This window comes from Dendropsophus ebraccatus, chromosome 2 (assembly GCF_027789765.1).
Source record: "Dendropsophus ebraccatus isolate aDenEbr1 chromosome 2, aDenEbr1.pat, whole genome shotgun sequence".
Taxonomy (NCBI): Eukaryota; Metazoa; Chordata; class Amphibia; order Anura; family Hylidae; genus Dendropsophus; species Dendropsophus ebraccatus.
Window position 1 is genome coordinate 104,256,850 of NC_091455.1, and position 23,494 is coordinate 104,280,343.

Here is a 23,494-nt window from a genome sequence, read left to right on the forward strand (position 1 = left end):
AAACTCATCTTCGCTTTTGCAACTCTCTTGATTTGTAATACCACACACAATCTGAGAATAAGGGGGGTGCTGTTTATGCAAGAAAATATCTGTGCTTAACTGAGCAAACTATTTCAGTGAGCATTCTGCAATGCTTTTGCTTATGCTGATCAAACAAGGCAAGTGAACACTTTGGACAATTCTTATCCTGCATTGAAGAGACCGTCAATGATAGGCAGAAAAAGGGACAGGATGTAGTTGATGTAAGGAATGGCCAAAAAGAGTGTTCAACTTTCCTGCAATGCCAGAAAAGAAAAAAAAAAAAACATTACACACATGCCTTTGAAACCAATGGGATTTTTGTCTAATGCACAGGCTTGTCAGTTCCACCAAAAGGAGATAAAATCTTCATTTCGGCTATAAAATTGGGTTCCTTAACAAAAGTTTAGTAGTGTTTTTGAACCTTTATTAATGTAAAAAAAAAAAAAAAAAATATTTTCATATTTGTATAGTCTACTATACAAATAGTCTAGACAACTTTTTTAAAATTATTTTTATGTTCTGTACCTAAAGAAGAGATTGTTATTTTATATTGGTGCCAGATAGCCCTGAAAGAATTACCTACCCCAGTTCCACAAAAGAGGCTTTAAGACTGTCTAGAGGAGCATGAGATAAAGACAGCATAGTCATTACATCTTCAAGGAAACCAACAAGCAGTTTGCGGTCTTCCTCCTGAAAACAGAAAACAAAACAACTGTGAAAAAACAGCTGATGATAGCCATGGACTAAGAAAGGTGATCTGCTAAACTGGCAACTAATACACATGACGTGCTGTCTAGAGATGAGCGAATCGGGTTCGGGTCAATCCGAACCCGAACGATCGGCATTTGATTAGCGGGGGCTGCTGAACTTGGATAAAGCTCTATGGTTGTCTGGAAAACATGGATACAGCCAATGACTATATCCATGTTTTCCACATAGCCTTAGGGCTTTATCCAACTTCAGCAGCCACCGCTAATCAAATGCCGAAAGTTCGGGTTCGGATCGACTCGAGCATGCTCGAGGTTCACTCATCTCTAGTGCTGTCTATTTATTCAGTGATGAACGATGCTCACTTTCACGATAGCCCACTTACCTGATTGTAACATGTTAGCACTCCCGTAGCATAGATCGGGACTGTGGCTTTTGTGAGAACCCCATTACCAGCTGTGGAATCTAAGAGAAATTTGAACAGATGTTTTACATATATAGCAACACACAACCATTTACAATGATAATGTATCCAACTGACATGTTTAAAAAAATTAAAAGAATAATAATTGCCAGAGAAAAAAGAAATATAGAGCATGACTGAATGTAGTAGTTCACAATGTAGATTGTGAGAGCTGTAATGATTTTTTACAGTCACCATTTCAGCAGGAGGAGTTCAGAACCATTTCAGGCTTTTGGTGTGGATTCTGAACAGGAAATCAGTGACAATTTACAGTACAAAACATGTGGATGGGGGATCACAAAACCCCATCCAGATGCAGCAGATAAAACTCTGCTTCCATTTTCACCTTTCATTTAAATCTTTACAGTGTACAAAATCAAACCTGCCCTAAAAACCACATGTAATTCATTTAGATTTGTATGGTTGATAAGACATAAACATGTTAAATGGAAATAGATCACAGAATATAATTAAAGCGAATTTATCATCAGGTACATCGCTTTAAGTTTTTTTAATATAAATGGATTGGAGGTGGCGCCCGACTCCCGCGCACAGCGCCAGTCTATTCCCAGAGGGCCCTCCTCCGGTGCTTGAGGCCGGGCAGGTGCCTGGGAATAGAACTGCGCGAGAAACAGGCTGCTGTTCAAAGACAAGGAACACAGCACCGGCATCCTAGTGCTGGCTCCAATCTATTCATATAAAAAACTTAAAACTCTATATTGTGCAGCTGGAAACCATATAAGCACAATCATGCTGATTAGTTCCCTTTAAGTGGCTGCTTACATCATAGTTTTAATGTTTTACTGCAATGGCATAAAGACTTACCAATATTTTCCTCAGACAGCCTTAAAATTTCCTGGAACTGTGGCTTTACCTAAAATGATATTAAAGTCAAATATTTTTACTAGCAGTAAAAAAATTTTTGCTAGCATTTTTACTAGAGTTGTATCACTACACCATATTAAACAAGAATACCAAATTAAAGGGATGTTACCATCTCAAATAACAGTTAAAGTTGTAGGCCTCTTCTAGCTAGATAATTTTAAATATAAAATTCATTTAGCAAACTTGCCTCTCTCCCAATGTTGACAGCAGGTCATCTAAGTTCTAGACCACCACTCTGCTCTAAAAGCAGTGGTCTGGTTGTTGTATAAGCAGCTATATATACACACACACACACCAGCCAGGCAAAAATATTTAACTTGCCCGAAAAGTTTACCTATGGGTGGTATTACACGGAACGATTATCGTTCGAAAAATCGTTAAATCGTTCGGATTTCAACGATAATCATTTTGTGTAATAGCAGGCAACGATTAAACGACCAAGGAGAAATCGTTGATCGTTTAATAGGATCCGGAGCTATTTTTATCGTTTGATCGTTCGCTCATCGTTCGCAGGAATAAAAATTCACAGCTGAAACGTACACAATAGCGACGACTGAACGACCGCAAGAAAGATCATAAATAACGATCATCGTTTTGTGTACTTGGGCGAATGATTTCGGGTCGTTTGCCTTAGCGGCCGTTTAAGATCTTTTATCGTTAGTCGTCGGAAAATTGCTTGGTGTAATAGTACCCTAAGTTAGTTGAGATGTAAAAACCCCTTTAAAAAGTAAGAAGCTGCCATCCGTACATAGCATGTGTACTTTTAAAGGGAACCTGTTTTCATGTAAATGTAGCCCAATTTATCAACATCATGCAATAGAGATATTGATCAGATAGATCTCTTTGAGGAAAATAACTTATTTTATTCATTTTAATCTCTGCTCTTTGTGGGCCTAGGAGTCACAGCCTTCCCTGTATGGGCCACTCACTTATTAGGTCCACCCACTAGACTCCTAACGGTAAGATAAACAAATATTAAAATACAAGTTATAATAAATCTTTTCTTGCAAAGACATATATCAGTGCGCTCAGCTTTTCCTGCTCTGTAACATGATGTTGATAGATTGGGCTGCACTTACTTGGTGACCGGCTCTCAAACAACCAAACAGTTTTGAGACACATGTATGCTGTGGTTTTATGCTGCTGGGACATGTCAGATGATGCCAAATGGTATTATTCTGTGACGGTCTGTATTCTAAAATCTGAAACGCCATTGCCACATTAATTCTTTAAAGTGTCTCTGTCGTTTATAACTTTCTAAAGCAAAAGTAGATGTGATATAAAGCTAGTTTGTAATTTACATGAATTTCTTTTTTAAGTTACCATGAAAAACACAGCACTTCCTGTTTTCTGACTTTTTTTTTTCTCAAAGAGTCTAAACATATGAAGTCCGGTGTTTCCCAAGTCACGTGAGCTCACAGAGAAGGTAGTCATGTGATTGATGGACGCATTGAGCCGTGACACTGTACTGGTCGGGCTTCGTGTGTTTAGTCTTTTTATTTCAACCAGCCCAAAACTAAAAAGCTGCCTTCAGGAGACTGGACCTGGATTTCAGTATAGTATAGCTTTGCTTTAAAATCACGATAAGGCTGAGATCACACTGCGTTTTTGCAATCCGTTCAATTTATCCATTTTTAATTGGTTGCTTTTAACTGACAGAAAAACATAGTCAACACTACTTTTGTGTCCATTAAAAAAGACGCATCCATTTTGATCAGTTATTTTTTTTTTTTTTTTTTTTAATCAGATCATTTTTATTATGGTTTTTCTTACAAACAGACAAGAAAGAAAGTTTCCATGACAATTGGAATATCGTAAGCAAATACAAAATCGTAAGCCAGATAGCAGGAACCAACTGGGAATAATGTCATACAATCCGTTATAACACGTCATCACTATGTGTAATAGGAAGAATAAGATCTGATGGCAACATAAGTAGTATGAACAAATCAGAGTAAACAATACAAAATAGAACATGTACATGTCTCATAAACATTTATCTGAGTCAGAACAGTTAACCGCCTCCCTCCTGTACGGCATGGTGCATCGATTGGTGAACAGGCCACACAACGTATTATCATATATCATCTCATTAGGATAGCGTAGTAACATTAAAGCGCATTCAGAAGCATCTGGAATGGGTTTCTACAAATCTTATGCAATATAGGTGACGGCAAGCCAGGAGCATCCACCCATCTTCCCCATATACATTCAAATTTCTTTATACATCTCCTCTTCATATATACCCCTCTCTCCAACCTAATCACTACATTCATTCTACGGATAAATTCAGTCACCGTCGGTGGATCAGTATGCGTCCACTTGGAGGCTATAGTTTTCCTGGCTTGATAGAGGATGCGCTTTATTCCCAGAGCGGTATAGTCATCAGGTTGGATATTTCCCAAAAGACCCAACACACAATGTTCAGGCTCAAGGGGTAAGGCAATACCAAATACATCTTTCACAAGAGTAATTATTCCCCTCCAATATACCTCCAGCTCCCTACAGGCCCAAAACATATGTACAATGTGAGCATCATTTTCCCCACACCTTTGACAGCTGGAAGTCGACCTATAACCAATTTTATGTAGGAAATACAGGGTTTTATAAACTCTATGCAGTAAAAGCAACTGAGGCATACGTTGCGCCTCACACAGGGATAGGGACGGTGTCATAGTGAGAAGCTCATCCCATTGTGCATCGTCCAGCGTGCCCAGATCCCTACCCCACCCCTCCCGTACCGCCAGCGGCTGTGCATGTATACGGGCAGTGAGCAGCTCCCCATACGCCATCGAGATGGCCCCCTTCGTAGAGCCCCCATCGGCCGTTTCCCGGAGTAGGGAGTGGGAGCCCAAACTAATTGCAGCGAGGCCATTCTGCGCCTGTAGGGCGTGCCTTAATTGTAGATATTGATAAAACATTCTATTTGTTAAAAGAAAATCGTCTTTGAGTTTCTCAAAGGTAACCATTCCTCCCTCCTTCCAAACTTGATCAACAAAATAGATACCAAGCTTTCCCCATGGTGAGAAACCCTCTAGTTTAAACACTTCCGGCAGTCTAGGATTATGCCAGAGCGGCGTGAAGACTGTCATATCTCCTATGCCCAGGAGATTCCTCACCTTCTCCCATACTCGAGCCATCAAAAGCAATGTAGGAAGCACCCTCTGCCCACTTTTGGTAAGTGCTGAGTCTACAGCTCCCAGAGGGGGAGACTGGCCGGTAAGCCAACAGACCAATCTTCCGGAAATACCCAGGCCATCCCTCTGTCCCCACCCCTTCATGTGTTGTAGTTGAGCCGCTAAAAAATAAATATATGGGTCAGGTATGGCTAAACCACCGTTATCTTTACCTCGCTGCAATGTTTCCAGTTTTATCCTAGCAGCTGTTTTCTTCCAAATAAGCTCTCTAAAAATAGTATTAAGGCGTCTAAAGTGTTTGTTCGGAATCCACAATGGTGAATTATGTAGTATATACAACACCTGTGGCATCAATACCATTTTAAGGAGATTGCTCCTTCCCACAACAGACAGGGGAAGCCTGCACCACGCATCCACCTTATTAATAATCCTGGAAATCAGGGGGAGGAGGTTATCAGAGAGATAGTCTTTAGTGTGTGGGGTAACAACTATTCCCAGGTACTTAAATCTGTTTACTATTTGCAAAGGAACATGGTCAAGGCTATGTTCTGGCAGGGGTGGGTTCAGGGGCATAATTACCGATTTTCCCCAATTGATAGCAAGTCCCGCATGACGGCCAAAATTAGTGATAATAGACATTATAGGGTCAATAGAGGCAATTAGGTCATCTGTATACAACAACATATCGTCAGCATACAACGATATGCGCTCCTCCCCACCTCTCCAGGGGAATCCCACTATATCTGTGGATTGTCTAATCAGGCAGGCCAGGGGCTCCACTGCAATCGCAAACAGCAGGGGCGATAGGGGACACCCCTGTCTCGTGCCCCTGAACAGTGAGAAACTCTCTGACAATCCTCCATTTGCCCTTATCCTGGCTCTAGGATCAGTGTAGAGCAACCTCACCCATTGCATAAAGCCCTCCCCAAACCCCATGCGCCTCATCACCGCCCACAGAAATTCCCACTCGACGCTGTCAAATGCCTTGGCAGCGTCGAGTGAGACCACCGCCGCATGGCCATCCGACCGCTCATGCGCCTGAATATTAAGGTATAAACGTCTAAGGTTATGTGAGGTTGCTCTATTAGGCATAAATCCCGACTGGTCCTCATGGATCAAACTCGAGACAACTCTAGACAGGCGACTGGCAAGGACCTTCGCTAGAATTTTTACATCTGCTGTCAGCAGTGAGATGGGTCTATAGGAGTCCGGGCACACCGGGTCCTTTCCCGGTTTCGGGATCACCACTACTATAGCTTCCCTCATTGTGGGAGGGAGTATACCAGTCTGGAACGCTTCCTTATATACATCCAACAGGTGGGGGAGCAAAACCTCACCATGAAGCTTATAGAACTCTCCCGGCAGGCCGTCACCCCCTGGAGCCTTCTCATTGGGGAGAGAGCGAACCGCCAACTCAATCTCCTCCAAGGACAAGGGCTCATCCAGCAACTCCCTCTGCGCATCCGACAATGATTGAAGAGGGATACCCGAGACATATCTGTCAACATCCTGGCCAGTTATAGATCCTAATTTGGACGTATAGAGATCTCTGTAATAATTGCAGAGGCAGGTAAGGATATCTAAGTCCGACACACAAGGTTGCCCATTAGGAGCTTGCAGTCTAGCAATGTGCGTGGAGCCCCCCTGCGCTTTGGCTATCATAGCCAGCATATGGCCAGCACTTTCACCCTCATGGAAGAATGCTTGTTTAGTGAAGAAGCGTCTATCTTCTGCTACATGCAACAAGTGGTCCTTTAACAATTTTTGCGCTTCTTCCCAATTTGTCAAGGAGCTAGGGCTAGGATCTGACACATATGCTATCTCGGTTTCCGTAACTCTATTCCTGTAAGCTGTCTCCACTTCACGCGCTTTGGACTTGTATCTACTAATCTTTTGTATGTACATCCCCCTTGTGTAGGCCTTCATGGTGTCCCATACCACCGCTGTAGACGCAGTCCCCCCATTGGAAGCAAAAAACTCCCTCAGTTCATTATTCACAACATCCCCGGTATCAACTAAAGTTAGCCAGAAAGGATTTAGCCTCCAATTGTTCCCTTTTCCAAGTCCCCTCCCCGCTCCCCACTGTAAATGGATATGTATAGGCGAATGATCGGAAACACTTCTAGGTAAGTATTCCAGGGTACATATATTGGAGAGCAGACAGGGGGTGCCCACTGCAAGATCAATTCGCGAGAGGGATCTGTGCGAACTAGAATAGCAGGAGAATTGGCGAGTGTCAGGATTTCTGATTCTCCAAAGATCACACAAACCCACCTCCGCTAGGGTACGGGCCAAAGGAGTGGGGCCCCCTGTATAGGTACCGGCGTGAGGGCCATGTCTATCTAAATCTGGGGACAGGCAATTATTAAAGTCCCCTACCAGTAATGTGGGTAGATCAGGGAGGGTGGACAACACACTAATGATCTTTTTAAGGACAGTACCATTATAGGGTGGCGGTATATAAAGAGCGACCAGGATTAGTGTTTCTCTATGTACAGTGCAATGCAGGCAGACGTATTGACCGTCAGAATCCACATGGGAGGAGTGGCACACAAAAGGGACATTCTTATGCACTAGAACAGATACACCCCTGGCATGAGTAGAGTAGACCGAATGGTAGGCGTGGGACGCCCACCTCCGGGCGAGATGTGTCAATGTTTCCTTGACCATATGCGTTTCCGAGAGGCACAAAATTCCCGGCTGAAAATCTTTTAATACATTAAAAACTGCGCACCTCTTATTTGCGTCGCCCATGCCTCTCACATTCCACGCCACTACATGACAATTGTTAGCCATATTAATATCAGGTAGAAAATGATATGCTCAGACCCGTCAGCACAGGGGGGGAAGCGGCCAAGGATAGAGTAAGTAGGGACATACGAGACATGGACATTCAACCACAACACAAAAACAAAACAAAAATACAAGAACCAAAGACATTGCCTCATGAGCCAGAGGCCTGGGGGCACCCAAAAACCCAGCCTGGGTACCTGGTGAAAAACAGGAAGCGTACTTCCCTAAGTGAAATGCTGCAAGAACTAAGATGAAAAAAGGGGGAAACAATCTTAAGTTCCCGCCAACAGTAAACAATAATATGTAACAGGTCTCCAGTGCTCCTTAGCAGGAGGGCAAGTTACCGCAACAAGCAAAAAGAAGAAAATAACCAGAGGAGGGGAAAAAAGACCCTGCTCTCCTCATTCCTAGCAACCATGTCGCTTCTTCCTAGGATGTGCAAGTCAGTGCATCAGGATTCAAGTGGTCGAGTTGCTGCGCCGAAGTTTGGCCTCGTTGTCATCTAGCCATTCTGCAGCTTTTTGTGGTGAGTCAAAAAAATGCGTAGTTCCCAGGGCAGCAACTCTCAATTTCGCCGGGTAAATCATGGAATAGATAACATGTAGGGCCCTTAATCTCTTCTTAACGTCCAAGAACTGAGCTCGCCTCTTTTGTACTTCTATGGAGAAATCCGGAAAGATGGATATTCGGTTCCCGTTAATAGTGAGGTCAGTATGGTCACGGGCGGCTCTGAGGATAGCATCCCTATCTCTGTAATGGAGGATTTTCAGCAGGATAGGGCGTGGGGGAGCCCCTGGTGGTGGATCTCGAGTAGGCACTCTATGAGCTCTCTCTATGGCAAACAGTGTGGAGAGGACATTAGCAGTAAATTTCTCAATCAGCCATTTTTCAAAGAAAGCGCTGGCGTCTTTCCCCTCAACTTTTTCTGGCACACCGATAAGACGTAGGTTGCTTCTACGCAGACGGTTTTCTAGATAGTCAGATTTAGAGATGAGCAACGAGACATTGTGGATAACACGTTTTAAATCTCTAGCCATAGGAGGAACCTTATCCTCTAGCTCCCCCACTCTATTCTCCATTTCAGTGATCCGATCATTAGTTTTCCTTAAGTCCTGTCTTATCAGGGACACTTCCTCCTTAATGGAACCCACATTGTTATTGAGAGCCAGGACTACAGAGTAAACGTCCTTCAGTGTGGGCTCTGCGATCTGTACCGCTCCATGCTGCGGCGGGGACTCAGCTGTACAGACAGTTTCCCGCCCGCCATCTTGTAGGGCGCGCGGTGGATTTACAGGCATATCATGGAGGTTCCCCTCCGATCCCAGGGAGTCCTCTGTCCACTCCGCCGAGGACACTGTCCCAGACTCACCCGGACGATCCTCCGCACTGTGTATGAAGGGTGAAAGCCGTGCCGCCACCTCCCTCATGCGGTCCGGAGCCGCGGCGCCATCTTGCTTCACTGGCGTGGAGCTGCCCGTGTCTTTCCCGGTCCTGGTGCGGGACTTTGTGCTTCCTCGCATCTTTAATCTCGGTCGCTCACGTCCAGAGGGTAAGAAGAAGCCACAAGTTGGCAGACAATGCCAGGAATCGCACTGGGAGAAGGATAATTGTCGGATACTTAGGCAGGAGCGCTAAGACATGCAGCCGCTCACATCGCTGGTTAGGCCACGCCCCCCCATCAGTTATTTTTTTTATAATGGAAGTCAATGGAAAAGCGGATCGAAAACGGATGACACACAATTGCATCCATTGTTTTCAATAAACGTATATGTTAAATGGATTGCAAAAACTCAGTGTGAAGCAAGCCTAACAAGAAAAATTTTTTTTGCAAACTTCCTTTATAATCACAACAACAACTGACATAACATTACAATCCGAATGTCAATGGGAGCACAGCACAGAACAGTATTTTGGCAGTGGGTTGTTAAATAGAGATGAGCGAACCTCGAGTATGCTCGAGTCGATCCGAACCCGAACTTTCGGCATTTGATTAGCGGTGGCTGCTGAACTTGGATAAAGCCCTTAGGCTATGTGGAAAACATGGATATAGTCATTGGCTGTATCCATGTTTTCCAGACAACCTTAGAGCTTTATCCAAGTTCAGCAGCCACCGCTAATCAAATGCCGATCGTTCGGGTTCGGATCGACTCGAACCCGGTTCGCTCATCTCTATTGTTAAATTGGATTAGTCAACAGGTTCTGTTCATTTATATGGGTCTCAAAGAAAAGGAAATTATCTTTCTTTTCTTTTTTTGTATTCTGAAGACTGATATATCTCTATAGCTTCCCACTGGAAATAAAGAAAAGATTTTTTACCTTTGTGTTTGTAAATATCTTTCCAAAGGTTCTGCACAATCTCCAGAAATACCTTGAAAACTCATGAACACAAGCTGTTGATGCAACATTGATGCGGCCTACTATCTCAATCAGTTGTGGTAATCTGCAGAGAAAGACACATCAATTTCACCACTATCAAAACACAAGCCCTTTACAGTTAGTAACTGAGAAAATCTGCATGCAGCTGATGGGAAAAGGTTGTTGGTGGGATAACCCTTTTACCCTTGTACCCTCGGTTCCTAATTCTAATTCTTTCTAGCTATGCCCCCTCACCCTTCTAAGCTAGCATTCTCACCACATTCTGCATCAAAGTTCTCGCCCATCTGACAATGTAATGAAAAGTACAAATGGTAAAACAAATAGTAAAACCCAGGTGATATGGCAAGAAAGTAAAGAAACACTATTGGAATCAGGGCACCTGAGGCTAAAGAGTAAGATATAATAAAGATATAATATATATATTACACACACATATACACACAAAACAACAAATTTAACATTTTAATTTTAATATTTATGTAAAGCTGTTATTAAAAGGGTTGTCCAGCAAAAATCTTTTTCTTTCAAATCAACTTATATCAGTTGATATTTAGATTTGTAATTTACTTCTATTAAAAAATCTCAATTCTTCCTATACTTATCAGCCGCTGTATGTCATGCAGGAAATGTTTTATTTTCAGTCTGACACAGTGCTCTCTGCTGACATCTCTGGCCAAGACAGGAACTCTGTCCTGGTTTTCTATGAATCCCCATGGAAAAACTTTCCTGCTCTGGACAGTTCCTGTCTCTGTCAGAGATGTCAGCAGAGAGCACTGTCAGACTGAAAATAAAACATTTCCTTCATGACATACAGGAGCTAATAAGTATAGGAAGACTTGAGATTTTTAATAGAAATAAATTACAAATCTATATAACTTTCTGACACCAGTTGATCTGAAACAAAAAGATTTTCGCTGGACAACCCCTTTAATAACATAAAAACGTGGAAACCCAACTCACAGTTGATTGACAACCCAAAGTAAACTTTCCCAGCCAGTGGTTCCCTCATGTTCCAGCTGGTAGTCATAAAGCTGAAGGAGTACAGCTAGTTGCTCACGGCTGCCAATGATGGTTGCTACATCCTGAAGAGGCGATATAGGACGCGGAAAGCGAGTCACTGAGAAAAATTATCAGAAAAGAAAGCATTAACTTATGACAAGCCTTGGGGATTTCCAAACAAATCAACTAAAAGAAAGACATACAGAGGTAATATAATATTGTTTGTAAACTCTAAGCCTAACTCACAAAGATCCAAGTGCATAGACAGGGTCAGCAGAAGGGTAAGGCTCTAAAGAGGGACTTTTCTACAATATGATCAATAATTAAACAGTAAGGCCTGAACGTTACACAAGCGTAACATGGTCACACGTAGAGGCACACCCCTCATGGAGACAGACCAGAAACCGCTTGCAACCATAAGAACAAACACAAAAGTTGTGCTCTGGTTTTCCATTAGACGTCAGACTCTTGATTCATATGTAAACTTTCCTAGCAAGCAGACTGCAAGAATACATTGATCTGGCAGTGGGTCAGGGAGCAAGCTAGTACTGTGATATTGTTTATGACTTCACTTATGAATTACATATAATTAAAACAAAAAATTTAACCCACTGCTTCAACAAAATTAGAAAAACCAACAATAAAACAGTTATCAAAATCGAGAAAATTGCACAATATTACATAACATACATACAGCCCAAGTGCATATATGTCATCCATATTTACCGTATTTTTCGTTTTATAAGATGCACCCCTGATTTAGACCACTGAAAACAGGGAAAAAATATTTCATGCTAATTAAACTTCCCTGGTGGTCTAAAGTCATGAAGGGGGGCAGAGTTTATTGAAATGACAGTGCCTTGTACCTTCACATACACAGCTACTGCATGTACAAAACACACTCAGATCTGCTACACCATACACACTCAGCTCTGCTACGTCACATACACCGAGCTACATAATACACACTTGGCTCTGCTGTATCATACACACTCTGCTTGGCTGTACAAATATATCCACAGGCACACACAATGTTGTATCAATACACACACACCTCTGCTATACCATCATACAAAAACAGTTCTGAAAAATGCACACAGACAAATTTAAATACAGATTGTATTTACCTGCAGTATTACTGTAATAGTAATTTACATTGGTACTGCCGACAGACATCATTTATATGCATATATTGAAATAAAAACTTTTTTCTTGCATATTTCATCAACATAAAATATATATTACTGCAATACAATTCAAGCACTACACAGTATTACCTCCAGTATTGTAGAGATGTTGTAATTATGATGCATTAAGTGCAGGACCTTCAGGGATGTTAGTTATGTGATTAGTCACATGACTGACATCAGTGAAGGTCCTTCAGCTCGGTAAGCTCCCGATTTGGATACAATGCATATCACCTCCAAATTTCTCTCCTGCAGGGCACTGATTAGTACTGACAGGAGAAGGGAGAGAACTATGCAGCTATCAGCTGCACAGCTCATCCAGCCTTCCGCATCATCAGGGAAGGAGTCAGGGCAGTCTGACAGTGTCGGGCTAACTTGTCTCCTGAATGTAATATGGAGGCACTTTTTAGCAAGGTATTTTATTGTTAAAAAGTGTCTTATAAAACAAAAAATATGGTACTTTTATTAGGGTACAAACCCACTTGCCGGATCCGCAGTGAGTCCTCTCGCTGCGTATTTGCAGCGAGACTCACTGCGGATCCTGGCCCTATTCTTTCAATGGCAGACAAAATGGCAGCAGGGATGTATGTAGGGCGGCCGAGGCTGTGGGGGGGTGATCAGGCGGCCGGGGCGAACATATACTTTACCTGATCCCGGCTCCGCCTTGCTGAAGACACCGGGAACCGCCGAAGCAAGCCGGAGCCGGAATCAGGTAAAGTATATGCTCTGGCGGCCGGGGGGTTAACGGGGAGGGCTGGGGACAAACTCGCAGCAGGGATGTACATCCCTGCTGCGATTTTGTCTGCCATTGAAAGAATAGGGCCAGAATCCGCAGTGAGAGGACTTGCTGCGGATCCGCCAAGTGGGTTTGTACCCTTAGGGTACAAACACGGGGAAAACAAAACAAAACAAAATACTATAAAAAAATTGTCCCTATGAGAAGCACAAACAATAGACTAAAAAAAAAAACAAGACCCTGGTAAAAGGAATTCCATGAGAAAGTATATCACACAGATACGGTATGACTTTAGTAAAGGAAACCTGTCACAATGAAAATGCAGTCCAATCTGTTATAAAGCAGTAAGAACTGAGCAGATTTTGTGGGAAATGTTCCAGGATAGCAGGGAAAAAAATACAGCCCCACCACCAAAAAAACAAAAAAAAAACAACACCTTATGAAATCACCTTATAAGCATCATATCTATCTGAAGAGGCTTTGGTTCTGCAAACAAGCAGTATAAGTAGATTCTCTATTCCATTGCAGTAGAACACTGAAGCTGAGCTGAATTAGCTTCCTTGTAAATTCATTATGAAACCACAGAACAAAGGGACATTTACAAAGCTCACAACATAAATTTAGCATGAATTACTTTAACACTGTAAAGCAAAACAGAATACTTTCATTTTACAAAACTTGTCTAAAGTTTCAATTGGAGTCTGGGTGTTCAGAGGCCCGCCAATTGCTAGAACAACCCAGAATAAGGGCTCTGCATTTATTATGCCTTTGAGAATACATTCAAATAAACTGGGAAGCTGTTGGTCAGACTCCATTGCACTACAGCATCACTCAAATTTAAACCAATGCTCACACATTATAAAACAAAGGTAATATAAGGTCATTATTTTGAGGTAAAAATATGGCTGTTTTTTGCAAAAATGGATGGATAAAAAAAAAAAAAAAAAAACAGATTGCAAAAACGTAGTGTAAATCGAGCCAAATAATGCATTCTACTGAGGTCAAAAGGGAAATCATACAGCAGTCACACCGTATACAGTAATTGATTACGACCATCCAGATAACGAACATGCTAATTATTTACAACCTGCTTTTGTTAAATATGGCCTTTTATTCATCTGTTCACATATGGTTTAATTTTTTCTCAAAATTATGGTTGTATTCAGCATTTTACTGAGGCAGAACCTAGCCTTACAGTTCAGAAATACTGTGTATGCAGTAAGGGTATATGTACACATGTCAATTCTTTTGGCGGACAGCGGATTCTACCGAAGCATATAATGGAGTCTATGAAGCCGGTGGAGAGGAAAGCAGGAGCATGCTGGGACGAGCGTCGAATTCTGCACAGAGTTTTCGGACAGAATCACTCCATGATCATATACCCTAAATTAAATAAAACTCATTGCTTAAATAAACTCATGACAAAACACTTAGAAAGGCAGCAGCTATTTATGCTAAGGTGAGCTATGAAAGCAAGGATCTCAGGAACAAGGTTAAAGAACAGACAACGCCTGCAAGGAGGAGAGTAATGGATTTTGCAACGATAAAATTAAAATGCAGCTTTACGCCTGCTGAACATACTGTAAAATTGCTTAAAAAAGCAATTCCAAACTTATCATTCTTGAGAGCTGTTAAAATGGGCGCACACAGCTACCTAGTGCTTTTGTGATGTTATTCTCTTATTTCTGTGCCTTTAAGAACTTCCACAAACTTCCCTGGTATTTTATCTTAGCATATTCATATGTTAATAATAGATTAGTAAACATTGCTTCCTTCCAGTTACAGTTAAAAGATTTGCCTATAAGGGTAGATCCACACATAGCGTCATTTTAAACCACTGAAAAATCTATTGCAAAATCTCCCTCTGGTAAGTGGATTTGTTGCAAATTTTAATCTTTGCATTGCAAGAAATGCAGATTTTGTGGTGGATGCAACCTCAGGAAATAATTTGGGGGAAGATGTAACTTTTTTATCCAATGTTTCTTGTAAGGAGACTTTAGCTTTGGAAAAGGACACATTCTATGTGAGAAACAGTGATGCAGCACACAATGCATATAACTCTTTTCTAATGTTCTCTAGTGGATGTTTTACTGCAGCCAGAGAGAAATGGAATTTGTCATGTAAATTATAATGGACAGGAGAGAAATGCAAAAATCACAATAACGTGATGGCTAAATATGTTGGCAGAAGCAGCATGCAACAATTTGTACAGTGATTGCTCAGCACAAAAAATCTATCATCACAGAGAATATATCAAGCAACGTGAAGAATATGTCTCTACTACGGGAATCATAATGATCAAGATTATTTGTGGCCGTCAGTATTACAAGACGGCCGCCTTTCCCTGCTATGTCCATGTAGTGTGAACATAACCTAAAGGTTGAAGGGGGTCTCCAAAAATAAATAAATAATAAAAAGGCATCTACTGGTGTAACAACTTCGCTCCATTTACTTTAATAGAGCTGAGCTTATCTTTTGTTGGAAACAACCTCAAAAAATTTGCCCCCATACATGGTAAAATGGGAATGGGAGATACAGGAAACCATTACCGCAGAGGAATGGAAGAAAGCCTTTACATTTGTTCATAGGACGCCACTGGCATGTGCAGCTCAAGAAAAGAACTATGAGCTACTGACCAGATGGTACAGATGCGCCAGCGAGCTTTACACGATTTTTCCTACAGTACCCGAGACATGCTGGCGATGTGGTACAGGGAGAGGTAATCTGCTCCATATATGGTGGGTATGCCCAATCATTCAGGTTTTATGGGAGAAAGGTTTTTTGGCCTACAAAGCAAATTCGGGCTTCCCACTGGAGCTTTCCCCCAAGATTGCTCTATTATCTATTCTGCCAGGCTCTAATTCCACTGTTAAGAGAGGACTTTTAAGACACCTATTAGTAGCCGCAAGAACAGTTATCCCGAGACCCTGGAAGGATGTTAATCTCCAACGTTCTTAGAATGGGCTCATGAGATCAACACAATTAGAAGAATGGAAGAACTGACCATACAGAGAACAGGGGCTCCAGGCGATAATCAGCAGACCTGGATCCTGTGGACGAAATTTATGGATTCATCATATTTCCTTACATTGGTAGATTAGGACCCTTGTTAAACAAGATTGTTCTTAGTGGGGCTAAAACACTATCAAAGAGGAATGTTATATGTTAACTTATGTTAATATATGTAGTTATGCGCGTTGTTACACGCCAATATATGTTGTTATATGTGAAGTGTAAGTGACTTTAAATATGAAAAATATAAATAAAGATTAAATACAAAAAAAATAGAGCTGAGCTTCAATACAACACAAACAGAAGGGGTTTGGTATGGTTTCTGGAAGAAAGTGGCCAGGTTTTTGTAATAAAAACTTGAATATTTTAAAATGAAGGCTGTGATACTATAAATAAACTATTTTTCCCTCCGTACAACAGTTTCATATTGTCCATGTGGCTGCTGTAAAGCATCTCTCTGAGAAGCGAAGCAAGATGGTTGCCCCCCACAGTCATGTACAGAAAACAAAATGATTTAAAGGGAACCAATCACTGCGAATATCCACCTAAAGATAAGGAAACGTGCTGGCACATCACCCAGCAAGTTTCCCAAACATCCCCCTGTACCCTTTGTTCCCCCCTTCATCAGTCAGTAATCTTACTTAGAAGAACTCCCGCGCTGTATGTAAATTTCCGCCAAGTAGTCACGGTAGGCGGCGTTAGTAACGGTGGGCGGAATCAGTCACCAGTCCTGGGCGTCTGGAATCTCTGTAATCACACCCAGAGGGGCTGGATTGAAAGGTCTGCGTTCAATCCACGTGACGCGGCGCTTGCATTCCACGTCCGTGGCACGCCAACGTCAGCGCATGCGCAGAACGGCGGGCGACGCCGCCGACGTACTGCACATGCGCGGACTCCGGAAGACATCACGTGGATGGAATGCAGACCTTTCAATCACGCCCCTCTGGGCGTGATTACAGAGATTCCAGACGCCCAGGACCGGTGACTGATTCCGCCCACCGAGACTACTTGGCCGAAATTTACATACAGCGCGGGAGTTCTTCTAAGTAAGATTACTGACTGATGGAGGGGGGCACGGAGGGTACAGGGGGATGTTTGTGAAACGTACTGGGTGATGTGCCAGCACGTTTCCTTATCTTTAGGTAAATTTTTGCAGTGATTGGTTTCCTTTAAATTAGCAGAAAATCTGGGTGACACATTCCCTTTAAACAGAACAGAAACAGGATTATCTGAACATTGTGCCACAGGACTAGGGGGGGAGTAGTAAGTTTTCTGAACTAAAATATAGTCTTACAAGCTATTCAATGCTCCATGGGAAAAATCACAAAGTAGCTCTCTTCAAGAAAGAACTTTCTCTCTACACATTTCCATCTACTTGAGCTGCCATACAAATCAATATATGACCCTATAAAAGTTATCCAAGCTTTTTACCATAAACAACTGCCTGTCTCTTGTTTGGGTGTGGTTTTGTAGCTCAATTCCACTAAAAAAATGGAGCTGAATTGTAAGGGCCCTATTACACCAACAGATAGCTGATAGATTTTTGAAGCCAAAGCCAGGAATGGACTATAAACAGAGAACAGGTCATAAAGGAAAGACTGAGATTTCTCCTCTTTTCGAATCCATTCCTGACTCTGGCATAAATCTGTCAGATATCTGTTGGTGTAACAGGGCCCTAATACCAGACACAATCTGGGGACAGGTGTGGTGTTGTTTTTGCAAGAAAGTATTGTGTGCGTTTTAAGGTGCCTTAAACATGACTGGGGAATATTATATGCCAAGCAAGTGCCGGCTGGTTAGTTAGAGGCTTTCAAACATGAGGAGGAGTAATGTGTCTACCTGAGGAGGCCACCAAATTTCTGTATGAAGTCTTATGTAGTATGAAGCCAAGTACACAAAGCAGATCCCTTCCAGAAAGAACAGAAATTGCTATGTAGGGGAGAGCTTATTTGCATGAACCTCACTGCGAAAGGACAGATAGGCTATATTGGCCATTACACAATCTCACATGCTGGGACGGCTGAGTCAGACGCAGGAAAATCACATAGCCAGCACATCTATTTTAAGGGCTAGTAGACAGACTAAGAGAAGTTGGAAAAATCAAATCAAAGTTCTGTGTGTATAAACCACTACTGCTATAAAACCACTACTGTATGGTATGCAACTAGAGGCAAACAAAAAAGAGGAACACTTCAGACACTGCCAAGTATTACAAAGGACAATCCAAGACATACAAAATCTAAGTGCCAGGACACAGAGGGCGTCATGCCTGTGTGGGTATGAGAACTTATTAAAGAATACTATATTATTCTAAGTAATCACTTGAAGAACTAACATTTGTTGTGAATACAATGAGTCCATTCTTACCTTCTATCTGCACTATTTCTCCCTGAAGCTTTGCTTTATGTGTAAATAGGGCATTCTGTAAAACAGTGGCAAACAGCGAGGGGATAAGAGACTGCAAGGCAGACAGATACATGTGCAGCTTGTGTTCATCCAGGCCGTGTTCTCCTTCCTTTATAAAAAGAAAAAACAAAAACCTACCAATTCACAACACTGAACACAATAAAACAACATAGTATAGTATTAGTAGATAAAGCCTATGAAAACCACCGAACATTCTTTTCGATTTTCTACATATATACCATTACATGGGACCAGTCCACAAGGTGACGAGCCTCTCTAGAGTTAAACAAATTCCTAAAGTTCTATGAACATCTGATTCACATTTAACAAAGTAAACTGGTTTAATTGCCTTGTATACCAAATAGTATATAGTGAAATGGGAACCTAAGAGATCAATGTAACTTACCCTGAGGAGTTTTTCAATTTTGCCAAGGAGGGTGGGAATGAGGTGAGACTGGAGATTTCCAAGTTCCATTGTCCATGCTGCATAGGCTGGTAAAAACACTTGGTGAGTGGCACTAACTACTCTTTCTGAGGGGTCCCCTAAGGCAGTCAGTAGTAGTTCAAAACCCTGAAAACAAAAATCATGTAAAGAACTCTTATTTACGGTAGCAGCAAACATCCAGTGAAGTACATAAATGTGATGATGTCCTGATCAAAGATCAAAATTGTGCCCCCTTGTGGGACAACTTGACTATTTTCTCCCCCATCTCCTTTTCATGACTCAGGAGTTAACTCTTCCACACCTTGTCTGTGGGACCTGATGGAAGGACATAGCTGATCAAACTATCACCCAGTAAAACAAGGGATGCAATCAATGTGGTCTGGCCTCACCTCTCTATAGGCCCCATAGCAGCTACATGACCTGCATCTATGCCCCTTGCAACCACTTATGTTTCTATTGTAAGACATATAGTACATTTGAAGCAGTCTTCCTTTAATTTAATGTCTTGCTCTGTATTTATACAGCAGTGGCATCTGGAAGTTTATAGGAAGCACCGCATATATACTGCAGGAAGATGACACAGACTCAGAAGCTGAGCCTGTGCTTTTAAGGGTACATTCTTAGCAGTACACACAGATGACATTGTGCTGCAATAATGCTTAACTGGTTTAATCATGGCCTGAATAAAGGCTTTTTAATACAAATAAAAATAAAGACACAAGTAACAAGGTAGGTTCTTTTATTTTATTACTATTGTTCCAGCATGGTCAGCAAACAGGGGTTGATGGATTCACTTGAAGTTTAGGCTTTTTGGGAAATTGAAGAGGTCTATGCCGAGAGACTTGGATGTAGACACTGGACTAGGGAGTTGGGCACCTGGAGTCTTATCTCATGGATAGCTATCAGTTCTTTCTGCTGTCCCTTGGGCCAGTAAGCCTAAGGCTGCATTCCCACGTTCCGAATGCATGGAATTAGATTCTGGGAGCGGGGGAGACTGTATTCAAAAGCGCTTATGAATACAGTCTCCCCCGCTCCCAGCATCTAATTACAGATGCTGTCCGGGCGCGGGGGGACTCCGGTACATGCATTCCACGTCCGTGATCCGTCAGGATCACGGAACGTGGGAATGCAGCCTTAGGCCAAACTGTGCAAATCTTAAATGGGAAACTATCAGCAGGTTAGACAAATCTAACCTACGGATACGTCCCTTTTGGTCACAGGCACTCAGGGTGAATTTAGGTTTCTTACCTTCATCCTATGCAGTTTGTACTTAAACTTGCAAAGTTACCTTCATCCTCAGTGCCCCAGGCACAAAAGGGACATATCAGCAGTTTAGATTCATCTAATCTGTTTCCCTTTAGGTTGTAGACAGAGGTTTCTATAGTACAATAATGGGAACTGGTTACATTGTTAATGCTCTGTGAACTGCCCCCAGTACCTTGTAGCTGCTGCACACAGCTCTCCGGCGCTGTGCCCGGCAATCTGTGGCAGAAGGGGCATTTTTAAATATCTTTAATCTCTGCTAAGTAGGCGTGAGGGCGGAGCCACAGCTGCATGTAGTCACGCTGCCCCGCCCTCCTCCCAGCCACTCACACTTGATTGGCTGCCTGAGTGCTGGGCTTTGCATCAAGCTCCCATCCCTCAGGGTTGTATCTAAGTGTGGATTTGCAGGGCAGATTACGTAAAAAGGAATAAAGGAGAAAAAAAAGATACCTGTGTTAAAACACATTACACTATATTTGATTTCACAAAGAATAAGCAGCCCTGAAAAGAATGTATTATTGTGTTATTTGTTGCAGAAGCTGGATGCACAGTAAAATGTGTCTGCATTGAGATGCTGAGGATATAAAATCCACACGGGAGGCCAATTTCTCTACAGAGTTTGTGCAGATTTTTCTCACAAGGTGTGGATACGATTGGTTATGAAATCGACATTGGCAGAGGAATAGCATATCATTAGCAGCTACCTGCCAGAGGGTTTACCTGTTGATATTTGTCTGAATCATCTATGTATCCCATAATTATGCCAAGGCTTTTAATCACAGCTTCCCGCACCATATCAGCTTTGTCTTCCAGTAACATCTGTTGCAGCATTGACAGCACTAGAGAGCTTCTTATCTCTTTCTGAAAACAGAGGAACATATATTACATTGGTGCAATCACAAGGCCTTATTACAACATGGTACTTCCCTTGTTTTAATAAGTCACCACCATGGTATAAGACAAAAGGTCTAAAAGTATGTTTACAAAATGTATATATTGTGATCTGGGGAAAATTATTCAACATTCAGTTTTGCCAGAACTTGGTCCCCAGCAATGTATAGTCATCTGTAGTACTGCATTCAGAAAATAAGCACACAGTATGGACCGCTTGTTAAAAATTAAAACAGCCCCTTCAATGTTTTGTTGCATAACCACGTCCTCAGGAAGTATAGGCTATTAACCCTCTAGTAGGTATTTTCAAATCTTTTATACTATCACAAGGTTAGTTGTGGCCCAAACACAGTAATCAATGTTGGCCACTCTTCTACAACCTCACTACCCTTGACCAATTGTGGTTGTTCCTCACAGAGACGTCCCAAGTCCATAACACAATCACAAACAGTACAGCCAATCTGGGCTCTGCGAGGCATGGACAGGATCACCAGGCAGACACAATGACGTCATTTTATTGTGCCAGACGGTGTAGGGATTGCGTCTTGGCGGCTCATGGGCTGCAGATTGAATTGCATGCAGCCGGTGAGCGTGAAGAGTGAAGCAGTCACCGGGAGAGTCAGGGCGCCACAAATGACATTTTGAATAATACGTATGAGCCTTTTAGTTATTTATTGTAGCAACATGGGAACACTCACAGGGAGGTAAGGTGCTAGATCTCCACATGACTCTGCCACAAGGAGCCTCCTTTCTGGATATTTGTGATTGATCTGGAAAACAGCATCAAAATGTGTCAAGGCAAGAAGCAAAGATTGCATTGAAAAAGTTACCTGAAAAGGTAAAGGAACCAGTTAAACAGCTCTAACGCACAATGACAATATGTACAAGAGACCCTATTTATGAGAAGAAAAGGTGTGTTTCACCCTGCTTTGAAAATCAAGGCAATCATAAAAGCACAAACAGAAGTATATATATCAGGTATTTAAACTAGTTATGATAAAAATATGATAAAGCAGTACCACTTACAATGTACAATGTAAGTGGTACTGCTTTGTCAACCTTCTAATGCAGTTTTGCTGCATGGCTACAGTCAATTTAGACGCTACAATGGCACTGCCAAATTTTTCAAATGTATTTATTACTTGCTATAATAGTTTTTGGTTTTCAAACTAGTGTATACTCTACTCAAACAAATATACACATATGTTTATATGTAACATATAGTCCCTTTTTTAAGTGACCACTAAAGTACCTTCAGCCTCTCCCGGAAATAAATGTATTCGCTCTAAAAAAGCAATCTGAGAACATCTTTTCTTATAACTCTAAGTTGGGTCATTCCTGCTGAATCTTTTTTTATGTAAACTGACAACTGGGCAAGAGGTGTGCACCACATAGTCTGACATGGTCAGCACTTAGTGGATGGGGGAGTGTGTGCAGGGACAGCTCCTCACCACAACCAGTAACACCTAGTGTCAATTAAAAAAAAAAAATAAATAATATATATATATATATATATATATATATATATATATATATATATATATATATGAGAAATAGCAGGAGCAGGGCAAATTCTAAAGATGTTCTAATTCTCCATTATCTGAAGAAGAATACAAGGATTTACTAAAATAGACATGTCAGGAGAAGTCCCCAGAATGACAATATGACATCATAATAATCGCAACATTCAGTGCTCACGTACTACATCATACCCTTGATTAGATAGGCATTCCCAGGTATTAAAATGGATCTCTTGTATAAACAAGTATTTGACATATATTAGAAGAATGTGTCTTTAGCCAGTATCACCTTGACTGAAATCTTTACAATACAGCTGATACACAGTATTATTATGTGTAATACATATTCTGTTTAGGCAGTAAGGAAAAGATCTAAATGAAAAAAACAAAAAAAAACTAACAACAACAATGACCAGAGCAACAGTATGGAAGACACAGATTAGAGACTAACAGCCAGAACACATACTTACTTGTTCCCAACACTGTGGCAGAAGTTCTGCTTCAACTCGAGTTGGCCCAACGTGTCGAGCAAAAGCTACACACCCAGTTAAAATCATTTGCCTAAAGACAGACAAAACACATTGCACCCATATTGTTAATATAATACCTTATACAGCAGATTCACTTAATTCACTAAAATTAAGAAGCATTT

General features: G+C 41.6%; 1 protein-coding gene across 3 annotated transcripts in view; it reads right to left on the reverse strand.

The window, feature by feature from the left end:
- RELCH (RAB11 binding and LisH domain, coiled-coil and HEAT repeat containing) overlaps positions 1-23,494 on the reverse strand; it is a 107,160-nt gene that overhangs the window by 31,101 nt on the left and 52,565 nt on the right. For all 3 annotated transcript variants that reach the window (XR_011361685.1, XM_069958128.1, XM_069958129.1), the window contains exons 12-21: positions 23,313-23,403; positions 22,021-22,092; positions 21,152-21,292; positions 19,130-19,294; positions 18,685-18,832; positions 11,344-11,500; positions 10,324-10,447; positions 2,018-2,066; positions 1,115-1,194; positions 605-711 (exon numbers count right to left, since the gene is read on the reverse strand). Coding sequence is in view for 2 of the 3 variants with exons in the window: in XM_069958128.1 (XP_069814229.1) it covers positions 605-711; positions 1,115-1,194; positions 2,018-2,066; positions 10,324-10,447; positions 11,344-11,500; positions 18,685-18,832; positions 19,130-19,294; positions 21,152-21,292; positions 22,021-22,092; positions 23,313-23,403 (1,134 nt within the window). In the remaining variant the exon portion in view is untranslated. The remainder of the gene's footprint in view (positions 1-604; positions 712-1,114; positions 1,195-2,017; positions 2,067-10,323; positions 10,448-11,343; positions 11,501-18,684; positions 18,833-19,129; positions 19,295-21,151; positions 21,293-22,020; positions 22,093-23,312; positions 23,404-23,494) is intronic.